At 38.6% G+C, this 24692-nt stretch overlaps 2 protein-coding genes across 2 annotated transcripts in view; one reads left to right on the plus strand and one right to left on the minus strand.

The window, feature by feature from the left end:
* Positions 1-334: 334 nt before the first annotated feature.
* On the minus strand, positions 335-11163 carry ercc1 (excision repair cross-complementation group 1). The gene is made up of 9 exons (XM_034185789.1): positions 10995-11163; positions 10479-10856; positions 6998-7101; positions 6625-6724; positions 6336-6412; positions 5998-6097; positions 4455-4526; positions 1427-1495; positions 335-1246 (listed from the first exon to the last, which is right to left on the minus strand). Exons 1-9 carry the CDS (start codon positions 11055-11057, stop codon positions 1184-1186), a joined length of 1026 nt encoding a protein of 341 aa, XP_034041680.1. The 5' UTR covers positions 11058-11163; the 3' UTR covers positions 335-1183.
* An 11252-nt stretch (positions 11164-22415) lies between these two features.
* si:dkey-67c22.2 (uncharacterized protein LOC792544 homolog) overlaps positions 22416-24692 on the plus strand; it is a 51475-nt gene continuing 49198 nt past the window's right edge. The window contains exon 1 of the mRNA XM_034186025.1: positions 22416-22446. Coding sequence (XP_034041916.1) covers positions 22419-22446 — 28 coding nt within the window. The 5' untranslated portion in view covers positions 22416-22418. The remainder of the gene's footprint in view (positions 22447-24692) is intronic.

The following is a 24692-nucleotide window of genomic DNA, read 5'->3' on the forward strand; positions in this document are numbered from 1 at the left end:
TTGACAATAAACCCTATATTACTATACTATTATTACTATTAATTATTTGATCAATTAAATTGGACATTTTATTAAATGCATACACAATACTGGCTTATTTGTACGAGTTTGTGTTTTAATAGGCTGTTTCATTATGGCACCATTTCATGGCTGGAGTTAATGTTCCAAATTGCTACCACATTCACCGACCGGCATGTTGGTCCAACAAATGCACCAATTTCTGTGTTATCAGAAAAGTTACCATTACTTATTGTTAATATCAATGAATGGGCAAATGTTTACTGATTGTTGTACTGTATTTCAGTTGAGAAGCAAACATGTAGAAGACAATATGAACAGTATAAAATTATTTTCATAAAAAAATTAAGACCTATCACAGAATAATGAAATTTATGTGCAGTTACAATAACAAAATGCTAAAAAAAAAAAAAATTAAATTCTGATGCCATCATCAGAGCAGTCTCACTGTACATTTCATCATTCACCTCAGTAAAGAAAGCATGTCTATATGCAGTTGCATGCAGACATTTGGGAACACTTGAGGTTTTACACAATTTAATTCTTTACAGTTTCCTTGTAACAAAAGCACTACTCTGTTGCACTTTACCATGAAGTTGGGATTGGTGACACAACAGACAAAAGTTAGACGATTCACAGTTTTTCCAAATTACAGCCACAGAAACTGGTAACGCCTTCAGAATTGACCCAAGCATGTTGGTGGCTTCCCTCACTCGGCTCACTGTTGCAAGTTCACTCCGTTTTACAAAACTGCCTACTCTTGACAGATTTACCACAGGTCCCATGATTTATCAGTGATTTGGAAATGTTCATGAATTTCCCCCCCCAATTGATATAAACTGGTTCAGAAACTGAATTAGTGGAAATTTCCATGTATCCATCCCACTACCTGACTCACAAAAACTTGCTGTAAAACTAATTTGTTATACTTGAAGATGCCCATTCTTAAGCATTTCATTATTTTGTCTTTGTCTTTTAATTTTAATTAATATCATGTTGTAAAGATTCATTTTCACTGGGAGTTTGAAGGACATAACTGTGGAACTTTAACATATACTGAATTCTGTTCAAGAATTTGATATAATAAATTAAATGTGTGAAAGTCCCGGAGTTCATAAATATGTGCACGTCACTGTAAATCAGTCTTCTGAAGACGCAAGTAGCTTCAGTTTTCTTTTGTCTTGGACTTGAGGAAGGGCTTGTGGAGCACATCATAGAGTCGCCTTGCCTGCAAGCACATGTCAATCTGTCAAAAATCTACAATTCCCCAAGGGCGCGCGCGCACACACACACACACACACACACACACACACACACACACACACACACACACACACACACACACACACACACACACACACACACACACACACACACACACACACGTTGTTGGTTTAGTTTTGCTTACTTTTTGTGGTCCAAGGCCTGGACAGAGAACCAGTTCTTCCTTAGAAGCACTGACAATTCCTTCCACAGACTGTTAAAGAAAACAGCTTCCATCACTTGACCTGCATGCTACCTATTTTTGTGGAATGATATGTTGCCCCAAAATAATTATGATGAATGATAGTCATTTTAAAACTATTTTATGCCACCAACAGTACAAGCATACTGTTCCAAAGAACAATGAATGCCTAATAATATATATATATACACAGTAGTGTTCAGAATAATAGTAGTGCTATGTGACTGAAAAGATTAATCCAGGTTTTGAGTATATTTCTTATTGTTTCATGGGAAACAAGGTACCAGTAGATTCAGTCAATTCTCACAAATCCAACAAGACCAAGCATTCATGATATGCACACTCTTAAGGCTATGAAATTGGGCTATTAGTAAAAAAAAGTAGAAAAGGAGGTGTTCACAATAATAGTAGTGTGGCATTCAGTCAGTGAGTTCGCCAATTTTGTGGAACAAACAGGTGTGAATCAGGTGTCCCATATTTAAGGATGAAGCCAGCACCTGTTGAACATGCTTTTCTCTTTGAAAGCCTGAGGAAAATGGGACGTTCAAGACATTGTTCAGAAGAACAGCGTAGTTTGATTAAAAAGTTGATTGGACAGGGGAAAACTTATACGCAGGTGCAAAAAATTATAGGCTGTTCATCTACAATGATCTCCAATGCTTTAAAATGGACAAAAAAAAAAAAAAAACAGACACGTGGAAGAAAACGGAAAACAACCATCAAAATGGACAGAAGAATAACCAGAATGGCAAAGGCTCACCCACTGATCAGCTCCAGGATGATCAAAGACGGTCTGGAGTTACCTGTAAGTGCTGTGACAGTTAGAAGACACCTGTGTGAAGCTCATTTATTTGCAAGAATCCCCCGCAAAGTCCCTCTGATAAATAAAAGACGTGCAGAAGAGGTTACAATCTGCCAAAGAACACATCAACTGGCCTAAAGAGAAATGGAGGAATATTTTGTGGACTGATGAGAATAAAATTGTTCTTTTTGGGTCCAAGGGCCGCAGACAGTTTGTGAGACGACCCCCAAACTCTGAATTCAAGCCACAGTTCACAGTGAAGACAGTGAAGCATGGTGATGCAAGCATCATGATATGGGCATGTTTCTCCTACTATGGTGTTGGGCCTATATATCGCATATCAGGTATCATGGATCAGTTTGGATATGTCAAAATACTTGAAGAGGTCATGTTTCCTTATGCTGAAGAGGACATGCCCTTGAAATGGGTGTTTCAACAAGACAATGACCCCAAGCACACTAGTAAATGAGCAAAATCTTGGTTCCAAACCAACAAAAATAATGCCTCGCAGATGTGAAGAAATCATGAAAAGCTGGTTATACAACTAAATACTAGTTTAGTGATTCACAGGATTGTTAAAAAAGCAGTTTGAACATAATAGTTTTGAGTTTGTAGCGTCAACAGCAGATGTTACTATTACTGTGAACACCCCCTTTTCTACTTTTTTTTTTACTAATAGCCTAATTTCATAGCCTTAAGAATGTGCATACCATGAATGCTTGGTCTTGTTGGATTTGTGAGAATCTACTGGTACCTTGTTTCCCATGTAACAATAAGAAATATACTCAAAACCTGGATTAATCTTTTTAGTCACATAGCACTACTACTGTATTATTCTGAACACTACTGTGTATATATATATATATATATATATATATATATATATATATATATATATACACACAGACACTGGAACATCAGTGTGTGTGTATGATATCTATGCGGATCTGGCTGTATCCGCTGTGGCGACCCCGAACAATAATGGGAGCAGCTGAAAGGTCAACAACATAAATGATAACACAAAAGCTTTTTTTTCCCCACTCATGGTCTGTGATTGCGTGAAGCCATTTATTGTCAAACAACTGCGTGGAGTAGAGAGTTCTCAAAAACTGAGTGACTGTGCAAGAACAAGAGTGAGGAAAGCCACCAAGACACCCAAACAACCCAGAAGAAGTTATTGGTTTATGTGGCTGTGATTGGAGAAATTATGCACAGTGCAAGTTTTGCATTTTGTATCACCAGTTATCCATCTTCATAATGAAGTGGTGTAGAGGAGGATTTTCTTAAAAAAGAAGACCTGAAAGTTTAGCTACAAATTGCCAGAAGGTACATGTGAGATGCAAGCCTGGATTTGATCTGTTCTGGTGAAAGAAATTCTTCCTCCGCTCTACTCCACTATGAAGCTAAGAGGGGTGATGCAAAATGCAAAATTTACACTGTGCACAATTTCTTCAATCACAGCCACAGGAGCCTATAACTTCTTCTATGCTCTGGGTGTTTTAGTGGCTTTCCTCACTCTTCTCCTTCTTGCACAGTCACTCAGTTTTTGAGAACTGTCTACTCCATGCAGATTTACCATAGAGTCCCACACTGTTTGTATTTCTTCCAAGACATGTTCAGTGTCAGTTTTACCATCAGAGAGCCTCATCCACAACTACCACAAAAGACTCCAAGCTGTCATTGATGTTAAAGGAGGCAATACACTGAATTAAGGGTAATTAATTTGGGTAGTTTCTGTTGTCATTGTGATAAAAAAAAAAAAGAGTAAACGCAGTTGTTTGACAAGAAATGGCTTCACCCAACTACTAACCATGAGTGAAAAAAAAAAAGTTTTTGTGTTATTCATATGCTCTTAAAAATGGCCAGAGCTACCCTTAAATTGTGTTGAGGTGTTGTTGGATGCAGTTTTTCAAAAATACAAATAACATGGCAATCAGTGAGAAACCTAAGGCCTACATCCTCAACCCTGAAAGCTACTCACATCTTTTTGAAATATAGTAACAGACAAATGTTCCATGCCAAAATCATTATTGATTTTGTTTCAGCAGCTGCTACAGTAGAATGAGAAGTTTACTTCAAACAATATCATCAAATTAACCAATAGTAGAATGCATATCTGTGGATTTACTTGTGTGTACGTGTGTATATTTTCGGAACAGTGGCACTCACAAAAAAAGTGGACAGCAACATCATGGCATCTGTCTTGTTTATAGACTTCACAGTGGTCAAACAGCCTGTAACCTTTAAGAATGCAGAATATCAATTAGCATGGCCTTGCTCAAGGACAGACAATTAACAACAGATTCTACTCAATTATTTTTGACTGTTACACTCAATCTTACTAAATGTTGCTCAATCACAAAAGCTTTTAAATTGGTAAAACTAGTGCAGTGCCCAGAGGAGGTATGCATTCCTATAGAAAAATGGGAGCTTTGCCGACGATCGCGTGAGAACATTCCACTTTGTGATAATAAAGCCAGAAGCGTCTGTGTGTCTGTGTCTCGCATATCTCAGTGTGTTTGTGTAGTATTTATTTCTTTAATTTATTTCTCCCGTCTCTCCCCTATAAACGTGTTAGAGATAGGCATCTGTTTAAGGCAGAGAGTGAGTCATCAATGCCGGCGCGTGAGAACATTCCACCTTGTGATAATAAAGCCAGAAGCATCTGTGTTTCTGTGGCTCACATATCTGAGAATTTTTGTGTATTATTTATTTATTTTAATTTATTTCTTCCGTCTCTCACCCATAAACGTGTTAGAGATAAGCATCTGTTTAAGGCAGAGAGTGAGTCATCTTTGTCAACGCCGGCACGTGAGAACATTCCAGTTTGTGCTAATAATGATTACTTCAAAATAAAGGTTTTGAAAATTAATCCCAAAAACTTTCATAATAAAGGATGCACATCATCGTGCTGCATGCAAGCCATATCTGAAGATAGATTAAGGGATGGGTGAACTGTTTGTGTGTGTGTTTTACATGTCATATCAAAATACTGTTGAAAATCAAACCTCTGTGTCTTCTTCACCTTTAAAAATTGCTTTGTATTATTCACCAAATTCCAATTTAAAAAAGAAAGCTCAGGAAGGAATCACTAAGAGTGAACACGGCAGCCATCCAGAGAGTTGCAAAAACCCAACGTAGCATCCTACTATGTAATTGTCAGTGTGCATTTGGTACAATGTTTGAAGAAATATAACCAGGTAGTTGTAAGTTTTTCTAATATACTGGTTTATAATCAACCCTGGATCCATCTTAGAAGGTAGCTCTGGTCAGGTTTTGTCACTCGTTTCATTATTAATATTTTTAATCCTCTTAATATCTCTACCTACGTTAGGAAGGTGGGCATTGACTCTTCAACAAATGTGCACAGTATGAGTACACCAATGGGTAAACAGATCCCATAGGAAATGAATAATATATGTTATACAAAATAATAAAATGAAACAACATGTAATAACACCAATATGCAATTGGAATATATATAAAAAAAAAAATTAAAAAAAAAACACAGTTGCACTCATCCATTCCTTTCTAAACCAATTTGTAGAAAATTGGATTTTGTACATCCAATTCCATTGTCAACAGAATGCTCAGAGGGTTCCTTACTAACAAAGTTTTAATATGACCAGGGTTGAAAAAGTGAACCTTTAATTAATTAAAATAAACAACTACCCTTACAGTCTTTATTTAAATGTGTTCAAACTGCAGCTACCTTTGACAGATAGTCTTGATCAACTTGCTCTTTCAGGAGGTCTGCTGGTTTCTTCTCATAGGATTTATATGTTTCCAGGTAACGCCCTGCTTCCTCTGGACTGCCAATCCCATGTGAAGAACATATTAGGAAATTTACAATTAAGCTGTTACAGTATCAACAGTGACCCATCAACTACCAAGTACAAATTCCAATACATTAATAAATATAGAATTTTGGGGAAGGAAATGGAATATGTGGCTTCCACTCCAGATTACGAGAATCATGTGCAATCTTCTCTTATGTGTCTGTCTCCAACAGCAAACGGCCTTGTAGACAGACAGTTTTTGAGGTCGTACCTCCAAGCCAAAATGAGAGTGCAGTCAGCCAAGATGCACATGCGAGCCAACTCTTTCAGTGGATGATGAGGCTCTTTCTGTGATTAAAAAATAAATAAAATTAAATGTAGCAATAAAACAATCCAAAATTCAAACAGAAACTAGTAAGTCCAGACTAATAGAAAACACAGATGTTTTATAAGTGGTTTTACACCAATCTGTTATTTCACCTTCATGGCAGTAGTGGTTGTTTCTTGACTTATAAATGCTATTTGCTTTCATGTAGTTTTTTTTTTTTTTAAGTACTTACCACATCTACTTGTACCAACAAGACTCGCAGGGTGAAAGTCTGTCCAAGCAGTTTAAGGCGATCGTGGATGTAGTTGGGGTTAAGGTTATGGTACCTCAGACTTAATGTCAGGGTCAAATCCAACATCGAAGCAAAACAAAACACACAAAAGAAGAACACTATGAAAAAAAATGCTTGGTTATTGTAGCACATTAAAGGCTGGGACAAACAACAATGCTCTTTGATAAAATTTTTGTTGTGTAGGAAAACACATTCACTGTTCTCTGTAAACCAAGAAAAAGGTTCTTGCACTTACTTATATGGGTGTACAAGCAAACACATTTTCCTGATTTCATACACTGACACATAATGTTCAACATGTTCAAAATCTCACCTAAGGAAGAGGGCACACGTTGTCTGTCCCAAAACATAGTCTGGTACGACATCTCCAAACTCCCAAGGCACACTTCTCACAAACTTTAGAATGGGATTCCCCCTCTGAATGGTAAACAAATAAAGGATAGAATGTAAACATCTCACTGCCATACCAATTATAGAAAAAGGAATTAGGAACTTTTTAAACATCCAACATAAAGATTTTTTTTAGCGCACACACACACACACACACACACACACACACACACACACTTACTTTCAACCGCTTAGTCCAATTAAGGGTTGCGGGGTGCTGGAGCCTATCCCAGCAGTCATAGAGCGTGAGACGGGGTACACATTTGAATTTTATTTATTTTTTACACACACACACACACACACACACACACACACACACACACACACACACACACACACACACACACACACACACACACACACACACACACACACACACACACACACACACACACACACACACACACACACACACACACACACACTTTCAACTGCTTAGTCCAATTAAGGGTTGCAGGGTGCTGGAGCCTATCCCAGCAGTCAGAGCGCGAGACGAGGTACACATTTGAATTTTATTTATTTTTTTTTTTACATACATACACACACACGTACATACATATACAAACACACACACAGTTGTGCTCAAAATTTTACATACCCTGGCAGAATTTGCATCACGACGCTTAGCTTCATAGTGGAGTACAGCAGAGAAGGATTTTCATTCATTCATTCATCTTCTACCGCTTAGTCAAATTAAGGGTCGCGGGGGGCTGGAGCCTATCCCAGCAGTCAGAGCGCGAGGCGGGGTACAACAAGGACAGGACGCCAGTCTGTCGCAGGGCCACAAATAGACAAACAAACACAGACACACCCACACACACACACCTACGGACAATTTTAAAGATTCCAATCCACCTAACCCGCACGTCTTTGGATGTGGGAGGAAACCGGAGCACCTGGAGGAAACCCACGCAAACACAGGGAGAACATGCAAACTCCACACAGATGGCCACGGGAATTGAACCCGTGACCTTCTCGCTGTGAGGCAACAGTGCTAACCACTAATCCACCGTGCTGCCCAGAGAAGGATATTCTTTCACCAAAACAGATCAAATCCAGGCTTGCATCTCAGATGTACCTTCTGGCAATTTGTAGCTAAACTTTCAGGTCTTCTTCTAAGAAAATCCTCCTCTATACCACTTCATCATGAAGATGGATAACTGGTGATACAAAATGCAAAGCTTGCACTGTGCATAATTTCTCTAATCACAGCCACGTAAGCCTATAACTTCTTCTGGGTTGTCTGGGTGTCTTGGTGGCTTTCCTCACTCTTCTACTTCTTGCACAGTCACTCAGTTTTTGAGAACTGTCTACTCCATGCGGATTTACCATAGAATGCCATATTGTTTGTATTTCGTTGTAATTGATGTAAATAAAGTCCGAAACATATTCTGTGGCAGCTTCACCATCAGAGCCTCGTCCACAACTACCACAAAAGACTCCAAGCTGTCGTTGATGTTAAAGGGGGCAATATACAGTATTAAGAACAGTGGTATGTAAACTTTTAACCAGGTTAATTTGGGTAGTTCTCTTGTCATTTTGATTTAAAAAGAGGAAACACGGTTGTTTGACAATAAATGGCTTCACCCAACCACTAACCATGAGTGAAAAAAAAATTTTGTGTTGTCATTCATATTCTCTTAAAAAGTAAACATTCTACCAGGGTATGTAAACGTTTGAGCACAACTGTGTACACACACACACACATATATATATATATATATATATATATATATATATATATATATAAAAAGGTTGGTGGAAGTATTTGTTATAAGAAATCACTGACTACTAGGAGGTAATTATTGTTCACAATTATTCAATTACACGACAACATTTGTCAGTTTTAATAAGTGGTTCATTTGTCACAACTATCAATGTCAGTCAATTCGCCCTACTGACATTTCAAATCCCGCAAAATCTTGGAGATGTCGCCGCGCTGCGAGATCTCAGTAACATTGAGAACTGCATTGATACGCTCTGATCGGGCTTCACTTTAACCGCTGCACACGGACAACACCATTAACATCGCAACATAAAACTATTTTTATATTGTGCCTAAACCTCTCAGTGAATATATTCTCTGGGTTTTTAGACATTGTTATTGCATTTGTTTTATGTAAACATGCGAGAATCACAGCATGCTGTGAGCTACAATCGCTTCCTGATCATGTCGTTCTGGGGGAAAGTGAAGTTTGCTCTTTAACGCCTTTATTGTTCTTTACAACACTGTTTGTCCTCTTTGTTCCAGACTAATATATATAAGATGTCTGAAATTCGGTTTGTTTTTATTAAATTCCACGCAGATTAAATGTAGCAGACACAGATTATTTGTTATAATTGTTTTAGCAAGTTTCCAGGGTATCATGTATGCAGTTTCTTATTAACGTGATGAAAAGCATAAAAAAAATTACATTTTGTAGTATAATATTCATTTACAACTGTCATCGTGTGGATGCTCTATGTTGTTTTGACTGCGGCGACTCTCTGGCACGCAAGGGATTATGGGATACGTCAATAGGGCGAATATCAAAATTGAAAACTTGCCTCATCCACATGTAGAAACCATTTTAAAATGAATCGTCTCTTAGGTCAGGACCCATGAAGGCTTCGATCCAGCCATACTATTTTCTGTTTATATGCCTGATATTCAGATGGGTACAGGTTTAGCTACGTGTTACAGTTAGAACTTTATGGGTAGAGTGTGGAGATTCAGTCAAAATACTCCTGTTTGTGTACTGATGTTAAATCCATGTTTGCTGGAATTGGTGGAAACTTTGTTTCCCTGAATTGTAAATAGTTTCTGCCAAATGTATAAATGTAATTATAGGTTACAGCTAGGGTCAGGTTTAGGGGTTAATTAGAGTACCAAAATAGCAGTGTGGTATTTGACCCCACTGTGCTTCTGGTGGTGCCAGACAAATGGAGACAACACAACAGAATTCAAGATACGACCTTGAGCTCTAGGAAAAGGTCACTGATAAAACTGATGATTTCCTGATATGTTAAGCAAGTCCTTTTGGCTTCTTTTTTTCCCCACTTCAGTTTGCCACAGCAGATCCGATACGGCTCTGCATGTTGATTTGGCACAAATTTTACACTGAATGCCCTTCATAAGGCAACTCCATATTACATGGAAAATGGGCAAAAGTGGTCTTAAACTGGGAACTTTCTGCTCTGGAAACAGGCACTAACTGCTTGGCCACCACAATGCACTGATATGCTAAGCAATAAGGACAATTAATCAACTGATTGCAAAATTGTGACATTTTGTGATTAGGAAAAAAATGTTGATGATCCAGATTGATGTCTCCTGGCAGAGGTAAGCTTTGTGAGCCTCTCTCTAGCTGGTGATTTTACAATGCTGCCGCTGATGTCTTGGTCAAAACCCCTTCATGCCATACCTGTCGAGGACTGACAATAATGCTGTTTCCTGATCCCACCGATTTAGGACCCAGGCTCAGACTTGGCTCTGATCTTTGATATTCCTCTGGTTTTATGTCAGGATTAGACACTTGTGTTTCTGGAACTCCAGCATCAGTCTCTCTTTGACAGTCCTGAACTGTTCCACACTCAGCAGGGTCGGTTACACTTCTAACCTCAGTCCTGCTTGGTTTGCAGGAAGGAGCAGCAGACACGTGGTTTTTACCCTGAACGATATATTGCGCATAGGACAGATGATCCACGGACACAGCAGCAGCAGGAGGAGGAGGACCACTGGCTGATGGAGACGCAGCTGAGATATTTTGTCCTTTGGAAGAAGGCTGAAACTGCGGCTTTAGCTGGAATGCAGTTACATAAATATTATAGTTAAAATTCATGAATGAAAAGAACACGTTTCAGTAAGCTATCTTATCTCAAGGCTTGTCTCATACTGAAAGCTAGCGAACGCTAACTTTAGCTTCACAAGAGATACTTACCGGTGTTCTTTCCTTGGTGAATATAGAGTCATCCAAGTTGATATTAAACCTTTTCTGTTCCATTCCCCGGGTGCTAAGGAAAAAGGCAATGGTACGTTCAACTTTTACCGTAGTACTATTATTGTTCTCCCCTGTCAGCAGAACATCTAACAGACATACGCAATGACAGAAAAATGCTTCTTCTTCTAATAGATTCCGGCAGGCTATACGTTGGCGTGGCATAATGCTGCCCCCCACAGGTAATAGTTAAATACTTTATCTTATGTTAGACTCTCAAATAGAGGTTGGTGGAATGGAGGAACTTTATCACAGCTTTGTCCACTAAATGCGAGTAACTGCTCTCAGAAAAAATACAGAAAAATGCTAAGTTCCGGTCTGTTTTTTCAAAATAAAAGCGTTATTCCACAAGCACGACCAGACAGTGACACCCTTAATTTTAATTCCAAGTGCAGCAAAGTAGGTTGCAGTGGTTTGGACATGTGAAGAGATGAATGATATGACAAAAGAGTGATTATTATTTAAGTTGGGGGTCAGTACGCCTAGAGGTGTCTAGTCTGCCGGAAACATAAGAAGAAGAAGAAAGTTGGGGGTCACCAACCCTCCGCAACATGTTTCCCATGTGTACCTGCTGCAAACATAGCTGATTAAAGTCTGGTGCTTCCTAGCTCTTGAAGGGTTGAGCACACCTGACTTACTTATTTAGCAGATGGAGCAGGGACAGCAGCTGCTAGTGTTACCCCATGTCACGCTCAGCAACTGTTTGGTTGCCAGTTGCCACAAAGTGGTACTCAAGAATCCTCCAAAGGAACTTAGTACCAGACATCCAGTCATTACTTTGGGTTAGCATGATCCAGGTTTCACAACCATACAGACAGGAAATATCAGGACCCTAAAGAGACCTGTGTTCTCCCTCAAAGGTCTTGGTATTGCCAAACACCTCTGTCCAAGGACCTCATACCTTCATAAGTCCTTCTTAGGCATCTCTCAGTCTCAAAGATGGCGAACCCAGAGAGAAAATTGCATAAATTCTGAAAAGCCAGAGGTGAATTTTCTTCTGCCACTTGAAGAAAAGATACTTAGGATACTTAGGATGTTTGTGGTGCAGTTTGGTCCTCTTTGTTCCTATCTTGATTCCTGTTTGAATTTGAATATAGTCCCACTGCCTTGTAGTTGTTGACCATCTCTTGGTTTTCCCAATATTTCCCCAGTGATTTGGCACATTTAACAGCTGCAGATATGCACCATTCCATGGGTTCACTGTGTGACAAGGAAAGGCAAATTGTCATACACATTTCTTAATCTGTGTTTTAAAAATCTTATATTGGTCACCTCTGGTAGACTTACAAACAGCATCTGTTCACCTGGGAACATTTGGTGATACATGACTATCATAACTTCCATGGATAATCTTGTATGTCTTAATTTCCCTCTATTTGGTGATAAGTATAGTACAGTTGTGGCAATCCCTTGTGGTGAGGAAGATTGTTGATTCCGAGGCGGGATATCTATATCCAGGGTAGATCTAGAGATGTCTTTGCATGGGTTAGTGTAACGTAGGAATGTAATTGCATGGCAACAAACACATGGCCCTTGACAGATCATTTGCCTGGTCCATTGGTTGGTAAATTCCAAACGATTGAGGTCTAACGACCTGCTGCATCCTTCATCCACCGTTACAAGCCATTGCCTCCTCCACCTGACTGTTGAGGACTTCTTGATTCACCAAATACCCATTAGCCATCTTGTATTCAGGGTTCCTGTAGGGCCTTTGTGATTACCGCAGCGGCCACAGGGCACACAAGGTCCCCACAGTATTTTACACCAATAGGCAATCCCCTACTTGATCCGTTGCAAAGATGTCACAACGTGGACAAGGAGTAGTATTTTGACACCTTGTTAAACAACCGTTCAGTCGTCAATATCATTATGCTATAACTTGGTTTAAAACCCAGGATTGCTGGTTCCATATAGCACTGAGTGCTGGCTGCACTATATGCTCACACAATACTATCTGGCTGGTATAGTATAGTATAGTATAGTACAGTACAGTACAGTCTTTTGGGAAATAAGGCATATATGCCTGTTGGTCTCGATCTGTTCATTTTGAACTGGTTATCCACTCAGGGCCTAACTAATCAATATGTCTGTGGTCGCCAGGACATCCAAATGATTCTTGAAGGTGTTCACAGACGTATCACTAAGAATTGTTCATTTTAGTTTCCAAAGTCTGTGTGCATAGAAAGTGTTAAATCCTGATAGATATCTTGTTGGGGTCCTTTGTAAGAATTTGATGGCTTCTAAATTGTTGACCTTGTTTAAGATCATCACTGAAAACACCTGCTGAGGAGACAGATTAGAATGAAAACCTGCAGACTAGACCTGGTGATCCATAGTACAATAATTGGTCACCGGAATGCAGACACTTAAGTTAAAATCAGGTTATTAATATTATTATTATTATTAATATTAGTATTATTATTATTATTATTATTAAACCAGAGGTTGTTTCTCTGGAATTTCCTTTGATTGAATGATTGAGTTTATTCAGTAAAATAATGCACAAGATACACATGTACTGTACATTAAAATACACGGATAACACAAGAAAGTGAAAAACATTTATTTCTCACTGTCCTTAGCGTTGGGTTGCCTAGGAGATGGTGAAGCTGCCATTCAAACCGCGCAGCATGGCATGCTGGGATGCCGTTCGCCATCATGGCGGATTAGTTAGTTGGCTAACCTTAGCGTTTAGCATATTCAACTATTTTTTTTGGCTTCACGTATTTCAGGACAGCATATAACTGGCATTTTCTACACAAGGACTGTATCTACGTAGCATAAACCCGGTAATTTGGTGCCACAGAACTGATAATTATGATAAAGGAAGTACCGTACTTTGTTGTGACTATTAGCTGCTAAACGCTTTAGCTAGCTAGCCAAAACGGCTAAAAGCACGCTAGTTTAGTTAGCATAATGTGCGAGCTGCTTCGTGGAGGCCGCGGCACGCTTGGTTTGCGTTAGTTATATAACTAATGAATGTTCCGAACGATTTTAAACGATCAGACTGTTGTTTGTTACACTAGTCTTGCAAACGATGGCTACCTCGTTATTTTGCGGTAATTTTAAAGCAAGGATACGTGTTAGCTGCAGTAAACGTGGAGGCCGCGGTTTCCGATGTGTGTCGGGGAAATAGCTTTATATTTATCAAAACCTGCTTTCTTCCAATTATAAAGTCACTATAGTGACATATTTTTAACTAAAAGACAATATTTAAGTACTCGAAAACTTAATCTGCGGAATTTCCGTTAATCATAACGATAACTTTGATAGCCAACTGTAGAAAGGAATAAAATGAGTGGTCGCTTGCCGAACAGCCCTGCATGTTGTTAAAATAAGTTTTCATTGTAAATATTTTAAGTCGAGTAATGGTTGTACAAAATAAGTTGGTGTTTTTAAGAATTTTTCACTCAGTGGCTTCATTGCCAGGAATGGTTAACATCTTTCTCACGTTATGCTTATGACCCAAAAAGTGATTAGAGGTGTTATAGTATCCTTGTCTGGTAGTCCCACACAAATACTTTAAAATGAATGGACTGTTGTTGTTTGTTTGGTTTGTTTGTTTGTTTTTGCTTTGGAATTGATGTTTCTGATGGTAAATCCTCACCATTTATGCACTTTTTGTCAAATTGTGCAGTATTTTTATTTCCGAGGTGGATATTCATACGTCGCTGTATTAATAATTCCAAATTCTATTAATGCATAGCGCAGCCTAGTTATGGTTAACATAGTTCAAAAATCGATGTGTCAATAGCAAATACTTGTACAAGTATGTAGCCTCATCATCATGTGACCTATATGGACCAGTGAGAGACGCAACGTACAAAGAATTTCCCTATATCAATACAGCTAAGTACGGATGGCCACTGCCTTTATTTAAGTATTGCTGTCAAACAAGTCTAAAGGATGGACATGCATTAACTTGGACATGGATAGTTTCTATTTAAATCTTTTTTCTTTTTTTCATGTCAGTTAGTGGATGTGTCTGAAGGTTAAAAATCAAGGCATTATATTAATTCTATTGAATTAAGGTTAATGAAAGAGTTCTGTCAAGTAATGCCCTAGATTTTTAAGGCAACTATGCCATCAGATGTCAGTGCCACAATTCCAAAAGTTACAGGAGGGTTTCCTTTAACATAGTCTATTTTACCTTTTTCTTGCGCTGCAGAGCATACATGAATGTGTAAACCTAGTGGTGATACCTCATTTTCCTAAAAGTGGTTCCCAATAATGTCATCATAATGTCGAAACAGGAGCTGCATATTGAGTGTTATGTTGAAACTTGAAAGTCGCAGCATCATTGCGTTAGCAAATTTTATCAGACCTAGATGATGTTAAGTTGCCTAAAATATTATCACATTTTATTGGAAAGTCATTGAAATGTATTGCATACTCCCACCACCACCAAAAAATAAATAACATAAAATAAATCACATGTAATGTAACACCGGTTGAGGAACACCATCTTTGCTAGATGATGCAGAAAAATATGTACACACGCTAGTGCTTGTTCATGGTGTCATTATAGCTTCTTCATCCTAAAATCTTTATAATAAATTATAATAGCCAAGTGGTCTTTTTGTGGGTGCATGTATATAGCTTCAATCACGATGAAACCGGGGAGAGCTAACATTTGCCGTTGGGTATGCTTATGTATTTTGCATTAAGGATGAACGCTCCAACAATGGATAGTTGATAGGACTAATTTTTGAGAAATTAGCAATTTTAGTTAACCAGTAAACAATGGACATTGTGCTCCAATGCACCATGAAAGTTCTGGGTTTTGAGGTTTTAAATGTTATTGTGGTTCATGTCAGTTTAACAGTGATAGTGTTATTGATTTATTGTGTTTTTGTAGTTCAGTTGGTTTAGGCAATTTCGTTAAGGTTATGTTGCTGTTACCATGAGTGACTAAAGTGTCATGTTGGTACAATGAGTGAAATTTGTGTTGCTTTTAATGTCTTCTGCCACCGTCTCTGTTTGTCATATTAAAAGCACCTGCTTACAGCAGATCACGCACAAACTGTGACACGTGAAAACACCTGTTTCCATTGTGGTCCATTTAAAAAAAATCAAATGACAAAATAGAAGTAAAAATAAAACGATAATAAAATAATAATAATTATAATGATAATAATAGTGTGTATATGATAACAAGAACCTTAATAATTTATAAATACATTAAGACAGTACATTCACATACAACCCCAATTCCAGTGAAGTTGGGACGTTGTTAAATGTCAACAAAAACAGAATACAATGATTTGCAAATCCTCTTCAACCTATATTTAATTGAATACACCACAAAGACAAGATATTTAATGTTCAAACTGATAGACTTTTTTGTGCAAATATTTGCTCATTTTGAAATGGATGCCTGCAACACATTTCAAAAAAGCTGGGACGGGGCAACAAAAGACCGGAAAATTTGACAAATGCTCAAAGAACACTTGTTTGGAACATTCCACAGGTGAACAGGTTAATTGAAAACAGGAGAGTATCATGATTGGGTATAAAAGGAGCATCCGCAAAAGGCTCAGCCGTTCCCAAGCAAAGATGGGATGAAGATCACCACATTGTGAACAACTGCGTGAAAAAATAGTCCAACAGTTTAAGAACAATGTTTCTCAGTGTTCAGTTTCAAGGAATTTGGGGATTCCATCATCTGTCATCATCATCAATTCATCATCAATCTTATTTATATAGCGCCAAATCACAACAAACAGTTGCCCCAAGGCGCTTTATATTGTAAGGCAAGGCCATACAATAATTACGTAAAAACCCCAACGGTCAAAACGACCCCCTGTGAGCAAGCACTTGGCGACAGTGGGAAGGAAAAACTCCCTTTTAACAGGAAGAAACCTCTAGCAGAACCTAGGCTCAGGGAGGGGCAGTCTTCTGCTGGGACTGGTTGGGGCTGAGGGAGAGAACCAAGAAAAAGACATGCTGTGGAGGGGAGCAGAGATCAATCACTAATGATTAAATGCAGAGTGGTGCATACAGAGCAAAAAGAGAAAGAAACAGTGCATCATGGGAACCCCCCAGCAGTCTAAGTCTATAGCAGCATAACTAAGGGATGGTTCAGGGTCACCTGATCCAGCCCTAACTATAAGCTTTAGCAAAAAGGAAAGTTTTAAGCCTAATCTTAAAAGTAGAGAGGGTGTCTGTCTCCCTGATCTGAATTGGGAGCTGGTTCCAGAGGAGAGGAGCCTGAAAGCTGAAGGCTCTGCCTCCCATTCTACTCTTACAAACCCTAGGAACTACAAGTAAGCTTGCAGTCTGAGAGCGAAGCACTCTATTGGGGTGATATGGTACTATGAGGTCCCTAAGATAAGATGGGACCTGATTATTCAAAACCTTATAAGTAAGAAGAAGAATTTTAAATTCTATTCTGGAATTAACAGGAAGCCAATGAAGAGAGGCCAATATGGGTGAGATATGCTCTCTCCTTCTAGTCCCCGTTAGTACTCTAGCTGCAGAATTTTGAATTAACTGAAGGCTTTTCAGGGAACTTTTAGGACAACCTGATAATAATGAATTACAATAGTCCAGCCTAGAGGAAATAAATGCATGAATTAGTTTTTCAGCATCACTCTGAGACAAGACCTTTCTAATCTTAGAGATATTGTGTAAATGCAAAAAAGCAGTCCTACATATTTGTTTAGTCCATAATATTATCAGAAGATTCAGAGAAACTGGAGAACTTTCTACACGTAAGCGGCAAGGACAGAAACCAACATTGAATGCCCGTGACCTTCAATCCCTTAGGCGGCACTGCATTAAAAACCGACATCATTGTGTAAAGGATCTTACTGCGTGGGCTCAGGAACACTTCAGAAAACCATTGTCAGTTAACACAGTTTGTCGCTGCATCTACAAGTGCAAGTTAAAACTACCACGCAAAGCAAAAGCCATACATCAGCAACATCCAGAAACGCTGCTGCCTTCTCTGGGCCTGAGCTCATTTGAAATGGACAGACGCAAAGTGGAAAAGTGCTGTGGTCTGATGAGTCCACATTTCAAATTGTTTTTGGAAATCATGGACGTCGTGTCCTCCGGAGAAAAGAGGAAAAAGACCATCCAGATTGTTACCAGCGCAAAGTTCAAAAGCCAGCATCTGTGATGGTATGGAGGTCTGTTTGTGCCCATGGCATGGGCAACTTACACATCTGTGATGGCACCATCAATGCTGAAAGGTACATCCTGGTTTTGGAGCAACTCAAGCTGCCATCCAAGCAATGTTTTTTTCAGGGACGTCCCTGCTTATTTCAGCAAGACAATGCCAAGCCACATTCTGCACATGTTACAACAGCGTGGCTTTGTAGGAAAAGTGTGGGTACTAGACTGGCCTGCCTGCAGTCCAGACCTGTCGCCCATTGAAAATGTGTGGCGCATTATGAAGCACAAAATACGACAACAGAGCCCCTGAACTGTTGAACAACTGAAGTCATACATCAAGCAAGAATGGGAAAGAATTCCACCTACAAAGCTTCAACAAATAGTGTCCTCAGTTCCCAAATGCTTGAGTGTTGTTAGAAGGAAAGGTGATGTAACACAGTGGTGAACATACGACTGTCCCAGCTTTTTTGAAACATATTGCAGACATCCATTTCAAAATGAGCAAATATTTGCACAAAACACTAAAGTTTATCAGTTTGAACATTAAATATCTTGCCTTTGTGGTGTATTCAATTGAATATAGGTTGAAGAGGATTTGCAAATCGTATTCTCTTTTTATTTACATTTTACACAACGTCCCAACTTCATTGGAATTGGGGTTGTAAAAAACTACATAATTAACAGGAAATAAAATGGTTGAGTTCTTTTTCACAAAACCTGAGGTCTGAGGGCTAAGGTTCTAAAAACATTCGGTCTCACGCCATTCCAACTCATTCTACAACCCCTGGCAAAAATTATGGAATCACCGGCCTCGGAGGATGTTCATTCAGTTGTTTAATTTTGTAGAAAAAAAGCAGATCACAGACATGACACAAAACTAAAGTCATTTCAAATGGCAACTTTCTGGCTTTAAGAAACACTATAAGAAATCAAGAAAAAAAGATTGTGGCAGTCAGTAACGGTTACTTTTTAGACCAAGCAGAGGAAAAAAATATGGAATCACTCAATTCTGAGGAAAAATTATGGAATCACCCTGTAAATTTTCATCCCCAAAACTAACACCTGCATCATATCAGATCTTCTCGTTAGTCTGCATCTAAAAGGAGTGAACACACCTTGGAGAGCTGTTGCACCAAGTGGACTGACATGAATCATGGCTCCAACACGAGAGATGTCAATTGAAACAAAGGAGAGGATTATCAAACTCTTAAAAGAGAGTAATCATCACGCAATGTTGCAAAAGATGTTGGTTGTTCACAGTCAGCTGTGTCTAAACTCTGGACCAAATACAAACAACATGGGAAGGTTGTTAAAGGCAAACATACTGGTAGACCAAGGAAGACATCAAAGCGTCAAGACAGAAAACTTAAAGCAATATGTCTCAAAAATCGAAAAATGTACAACAAAACAAATGAGGAACAAATGGGAGGAAACTGGATTCAACCTCTGTGACCGAACTGTAAGAAACCGTCTAAAGGAAATGGGATTTACATACAGAAAAGCTAAACGAAAGGCATCATTAACACCTAAACAGAAAGAAACAAGGTTACAATGGGCTAAGGAAAAGCAATTGTGGACTGTGGATGACTGGATGAAAGTCATATTCAGTGATGAATCTTGAATCTGCATTGGGCAAGGTGATGATGCTGGAACTTTTGTTTAGTGCCTTTCCAATGAGATTTATAAAGATGACTGCCTGAAGAGAACATGTAAATTTCCACAGTCATTGATGATATGGGGCTGCATGTCAGGTAAAGGCACTGGGGAGATGGCTGTCATTACATCATCAATAAATGCACAAGTTTATGTTGATATTTTGGACAATTGAAAGGATGTTTGGGGATGATGAAATCATTTTTCAAGATGATAATGCATCTTGCCGTAGAGCAAAAACTGCAAAAACATTCCTTGCAAAAAGACACATAGGGTCACTGTCATGGCATAGGGTCAATGTCAATGAGCAGATCTGATTTGATGCAGGTGTTAATTTGGGGGATGAAAATTTACAGGGTGATTCCATAATTTTTTCCTCAGAATTGAGTGATTCCATATTTTTTTCCTCTGCTTGGTCTAAAAAAGTAACCGTTACTGACTGCCACAATCTTTTTTTCTTGATTTCTTATAGTGTTTCTTAAAGCCAGAAAGTTGCCATTTGAAATGACTTTAGTTTGTGTCATGTCTGTGATCTGCTTTTTCTACAAAATTAAACAACTGAATGAACATCCTCTGAGGCCGGTGATTCCATAATTTTTGCCAGGGGTTGTAGAAACTTTGCACAATTTATTACCACCCTTGAAAAAATGTCAGCTACCTATTTTATAAACACTTCCAAATCTACTTTATAAACACTTCCAAATCAACACTAGCATGTTGACCATGGATCTCCGTGTGTGTGTGTGTGTGTGTTCTCCCATTAGAGCAAATGTTCATTTGCCAGTTTTATTTTTATTTTATACGGTTTGTTGTCTTCCTTTGTTGTCCCACCTCCCAAACAGGGATATAGAAATGCTGTCCATATGTCCGAAATGCTACTCCTGATAACTTCATAGATTTTAGATTTTTTTTTATCCAGTTTGCAGCAGGGATGGATTCCTTGAAGATTTCAGGTTCAATGAGGCGTGACCTTGACAAATATATTGAAAGTCACCAAGCCAAAACTTGTTTTCTGTGTGTGATGAAGGCTGTATTTCACTGTCTTTCCAAGGATTTCAGGCAGGTCTATCACATTTGCAGCAAACATGCATCAGTCAACCTCAAGGCCAAATTCAGGGATGACTGTCCTTGACCTCATTGTGAAGGTCATAAGGCCAAAAATATTTGCAACACTGTACTCCCAACAAAAGGTTTAGGTCAAGTTCGATGATGAATGGCTTTCACCTAGTTTTGAAGGTTACAGAGCCAAAAATGGTCTGTGCACCATGAACCCATACTTCTATAAATTTCCAGGGATTTCATTTGCAGCAAGAATGTATCCCTTGAAGCCTTGAAGATCTAGGTCAAGTTCCAACTCCAACACTGTAGCCTTCATGCTCTTTTCACTCAAACGTGCATACACACCTTATGTAAACCAATAAAATAATATAACTTCAGTCAATTAAATATACTTTATTGGGAATTTTACTTGAACAAAAGTGCTACAGCTCAGAGTAGCGCAAAATCGCACATACACCCCCCCCCCCCCCCCCCCCCCATACAACGTAGATAAAATTGATGAAATAAATTAAAACTGAGGTATAAAAACCTGCCTTCAAACAGTCTCAAGCATGGATAAAACTCAGTTTAAGAATATTAATGCTATCCCTGATGAAATTCAACAGCTCTACAAAAATTATGACTTTAAAAACCAGTTTGAAAAAAGTGCAGAGATGCTGAAGTGCAACATAAGAGGGAAATCCTATTGCGATGCATCTTTTTCCTTCAGTGTGATGGTCCAGTGCTGGTAAAAAAAAAAAAAAAAACTTTTCTAAAAAGTCATGATTTTTTATTTTTTCAATTTACGTTGACTTTTATGGCTTTAAATCAATTTTTCTGTTTTATTTATTTGACTCTTCTAAATGAGAATTGTAAATAATATCATTAGATAAATCATACCTGCCCTGTGATCGTCATTGGAATGAATGGCAGCTTGAGACGGTTAGTTTTGCACTTGCTTCCTCTGTAATGTTTTCCAAAAGTCACATTCTGAGACTTACACTCTGAGACTTGCACTCAAATTATCCTGGGTTGGCTTTTTTCGCTGAATGTAGTGTCCCCAATAAAAAGCTTCTTCACTAGTCCTCCACAGTGAATATTACAATGCAATGTGAGGTTGCCTTGTTACATTCTTATTATGACATGGCTGCATGAAAATATTGTACACTCAGAAATCGACACAAGGACTTCAGGCTAATATAATTTTTTTAAAAGTAGTCTGTTAAAGGAGCTGCTGAAATCTATGAATTTTGGAAACAATTATTTGGTTACCACAATAGGATTCAATAATTTTCTGCTGATTGACCAAGAAAATATCTTCCTAGCTAAAGAATTTTGCATAATAACATAAATATTGGATGTCTAAAACTTAAGTTTAGCATAGTTCTACAGGCTATCACAGTTAATGTGATTACTATGCTGTTGCTTATTTTGATATTCAATTGTGGTGTTGCTGTATTGTCAGTCACTCTAGCTAAAATGACGTTATTTCTGTTTGTGTTTGTGTAAAGAGTCCACCACTGACAAGAGGACCTTTGTGACATCGGAACGCCCATAATGGAATGCGCAGTAGACCTTCCCTCAGGTGAGTGAATATGACAAAACTAAAGGTATGTGTCTGTGTAGGTTGTTTATTATTAATAGCAAAACCATTTGTGCAGTGCTTTCACTCAAGGCACTGGTTATTGTTGGTGGTGGTATGACTTGGCTTGATTATCATAGTTTTATGGAAAATAGCATTACTGGATGCAATCTTAATTTCAGAAGCTATTACGTGTTGTGTATGTGGTTCACCACATTAAAATAAGACCATAATGCACACCTGTCTTTTATATTTTTACCTTAAGCAAGCTAAATTGCATATTTAAAGTGCAAATAACCTTTACTGAAGACAACAGGTTTTCATTGAACAAGATCTGTCAAACATCTATTTATGTATAGATGGAGGGTGGAGGTGATGGTCTAGTGGTTAAGGCATTGGGCTTCAGACCAGAAGCTTCTCGATTCAAATCCCAGCCTGCCTGGAAAATCACTAAAGGCCCTTGGGCAAGGTCTTTAATCCCCTGTTGTTCCCAGGGTGTAGTGAGCGTCTTGTATGGCAGCACCCTCACATCGGGGTGAATGTGAGGCATTATTTGTAAAGTGCTTTGAGTGTCTGATGCAGCTGGAAAGCACTATATAAATGCAATCTATTTATGTGAAATACAGGATACCTTATGTAGGCAGGCATGTGACAGTTGCACATTTTTTGATATTTATGCATTTTTAACTTTCTGCCATTGTTTTGCATGTGGTATAAATCAGTTTGTTTTGAAGGCATCGTAAAAACATTTTACGACATCATATGCTATACAGTACTACTGTAAATGGGCACATATTGCGTAAGTGGTTAAAAAAAAAAAAAAAAACTTATTGCACCAAAATGCAGCCAAACACAATGAGTCAAAATCTGCAGAAAGAGAAAATAGTAAATGTACAAAACTGGTGATTTTGATATCAGGAACATTGACAGAGAAGCAGGCGTCAGATACCCGTGGGATTGGACTTTGTGTGAGATCCAGGTGAATTACTAGGGGTGTCGGGAAAAAATCTATTCACGTCCGAATCGCGATTATTTATTACGATTCTGAATCGATCCAAAATGTCCAAGAATCGATTTTTAAAAAGCATTTTTTAAAACATCTTCTTGCTTAGTCGCTGCGCGTACGTTTGTCAGGCAACGGATTCCGTACGGCAGCATCCCCGCGAGGGAGGTCCGGCGTGCTTCAAATATTCATGAGCTGCAGCTCGCATGGCGGCACGAAGAGCTAATTTAGCCAGCACCGTCTTTGCTGTAGGCAAATGTTTGAGCGCATTTTGGATTTTATTATTTGCTGCATAAGAAGGAGCTTGACATGACTTATGCAGTGTGCAAAATCTGCAAAATGAAAGTCAAGTACTTCAGAAGCACTTCAAATCTTAAAGCCCACATGCTATGCCATCACCTGGAGCTAAAAGAAGCGGAGCAGCGGTCTCTGCCAACTACTGACCAGCGCTTCGCTAAACTGCCAGCCAGCTCTGAATGAGCCAAGCAGATAAGTAAATTTACATCTAGAATCACTTGATTAACCTTGTAAAGCTGCATTTTCTTAAACGTAAACATTTTTTAAGTAATATAACTATTTCTCAGAGCTCTTTGAATCGAAAATCGATTCTGAATCGAATCGTCACCCCAAGAATCAGAATCGAATTGAATCGTGAGTTGTTGTACGATTCACATCCTTATGAATTACTCACTGCTTCTTTCTTCGGTATGTTAGTGTTTAAAGGACACGTTGCACATTATTTATTGTTAGCAACACAACATCAAACCTTTCATGAATGTAAAGGTTCACTGACATGAGCATGCCTTTTCTTCAGGACACATCATAATCTGTGTCGTGATGTGTCGTGCTGAAGAGTAAACTCGTCTTTAACGGGTGCAGACAGGACGCTAGAGGGGCGCCGGTGCATGCTATTGCGCACAGAGAATTTTGAAGTGTTCAAAAAATCTTGCACGCACAAATGTGGTATGTGGCACGATCTAATCTCCAATACGAAATGCAGCTTGTCAAGTGGAATAAACAAGCAGTGAACAGAGCGAGTGGTGACATCAGCGGATTGCATCAGAGCGCAGCTCGTCTGAAGGATTATAACAAGAAGTTAAATCTGTTATAAATATAAAATAAATACTTTTACAGCTGCACACAAGAAGGAAAAAACACGCAACTGTTTTCTCAAGCCATGACAATGTAAACAAGTTAAATAATTACCTGCTGGCCAATCTTTAACCAGTGTTGTCAAAGTAACTTT

This window comes from Thalassophryne amazonica, chromosome 14, assembly GCF_902500255.1.
Source record: "Thalassophryne amazonica chromosome 14, fThaAma1.1, whole genome shotgun sequence".
Lineage (NCBI taxonomy): Eukaryota > Metazoa > Chordata > Actinopteri > Batrachoidiformes > Batrachoididae > Thalassophryne > Thalassophryne amazonica.

Bases quoted from the DNA above. Each gene is read 5' to 3' on its own strand.
- ercc1 (XM_034185789.1), bottom strand. From the start codon at position 11,057: ATGGAACAGAAAAGGTTTAATATCAACTTGGATGACTCTATATTCACC. The intron at 4,527-5,997 runs GTAGCTGCAGTT...GCATTCTTAAAG, and splicing joins ATCAAGACTATCTGTCAAAG to GTTACAGGCTGTTTGACCAC. The intron at 1,496-4,454 runs GTGAGTGCCACT...TTTCTTTAACAG, and splicing joins TGTTGCTGTCCACTTTTTTT to TCTGTGGAAGGAATTGTCAG.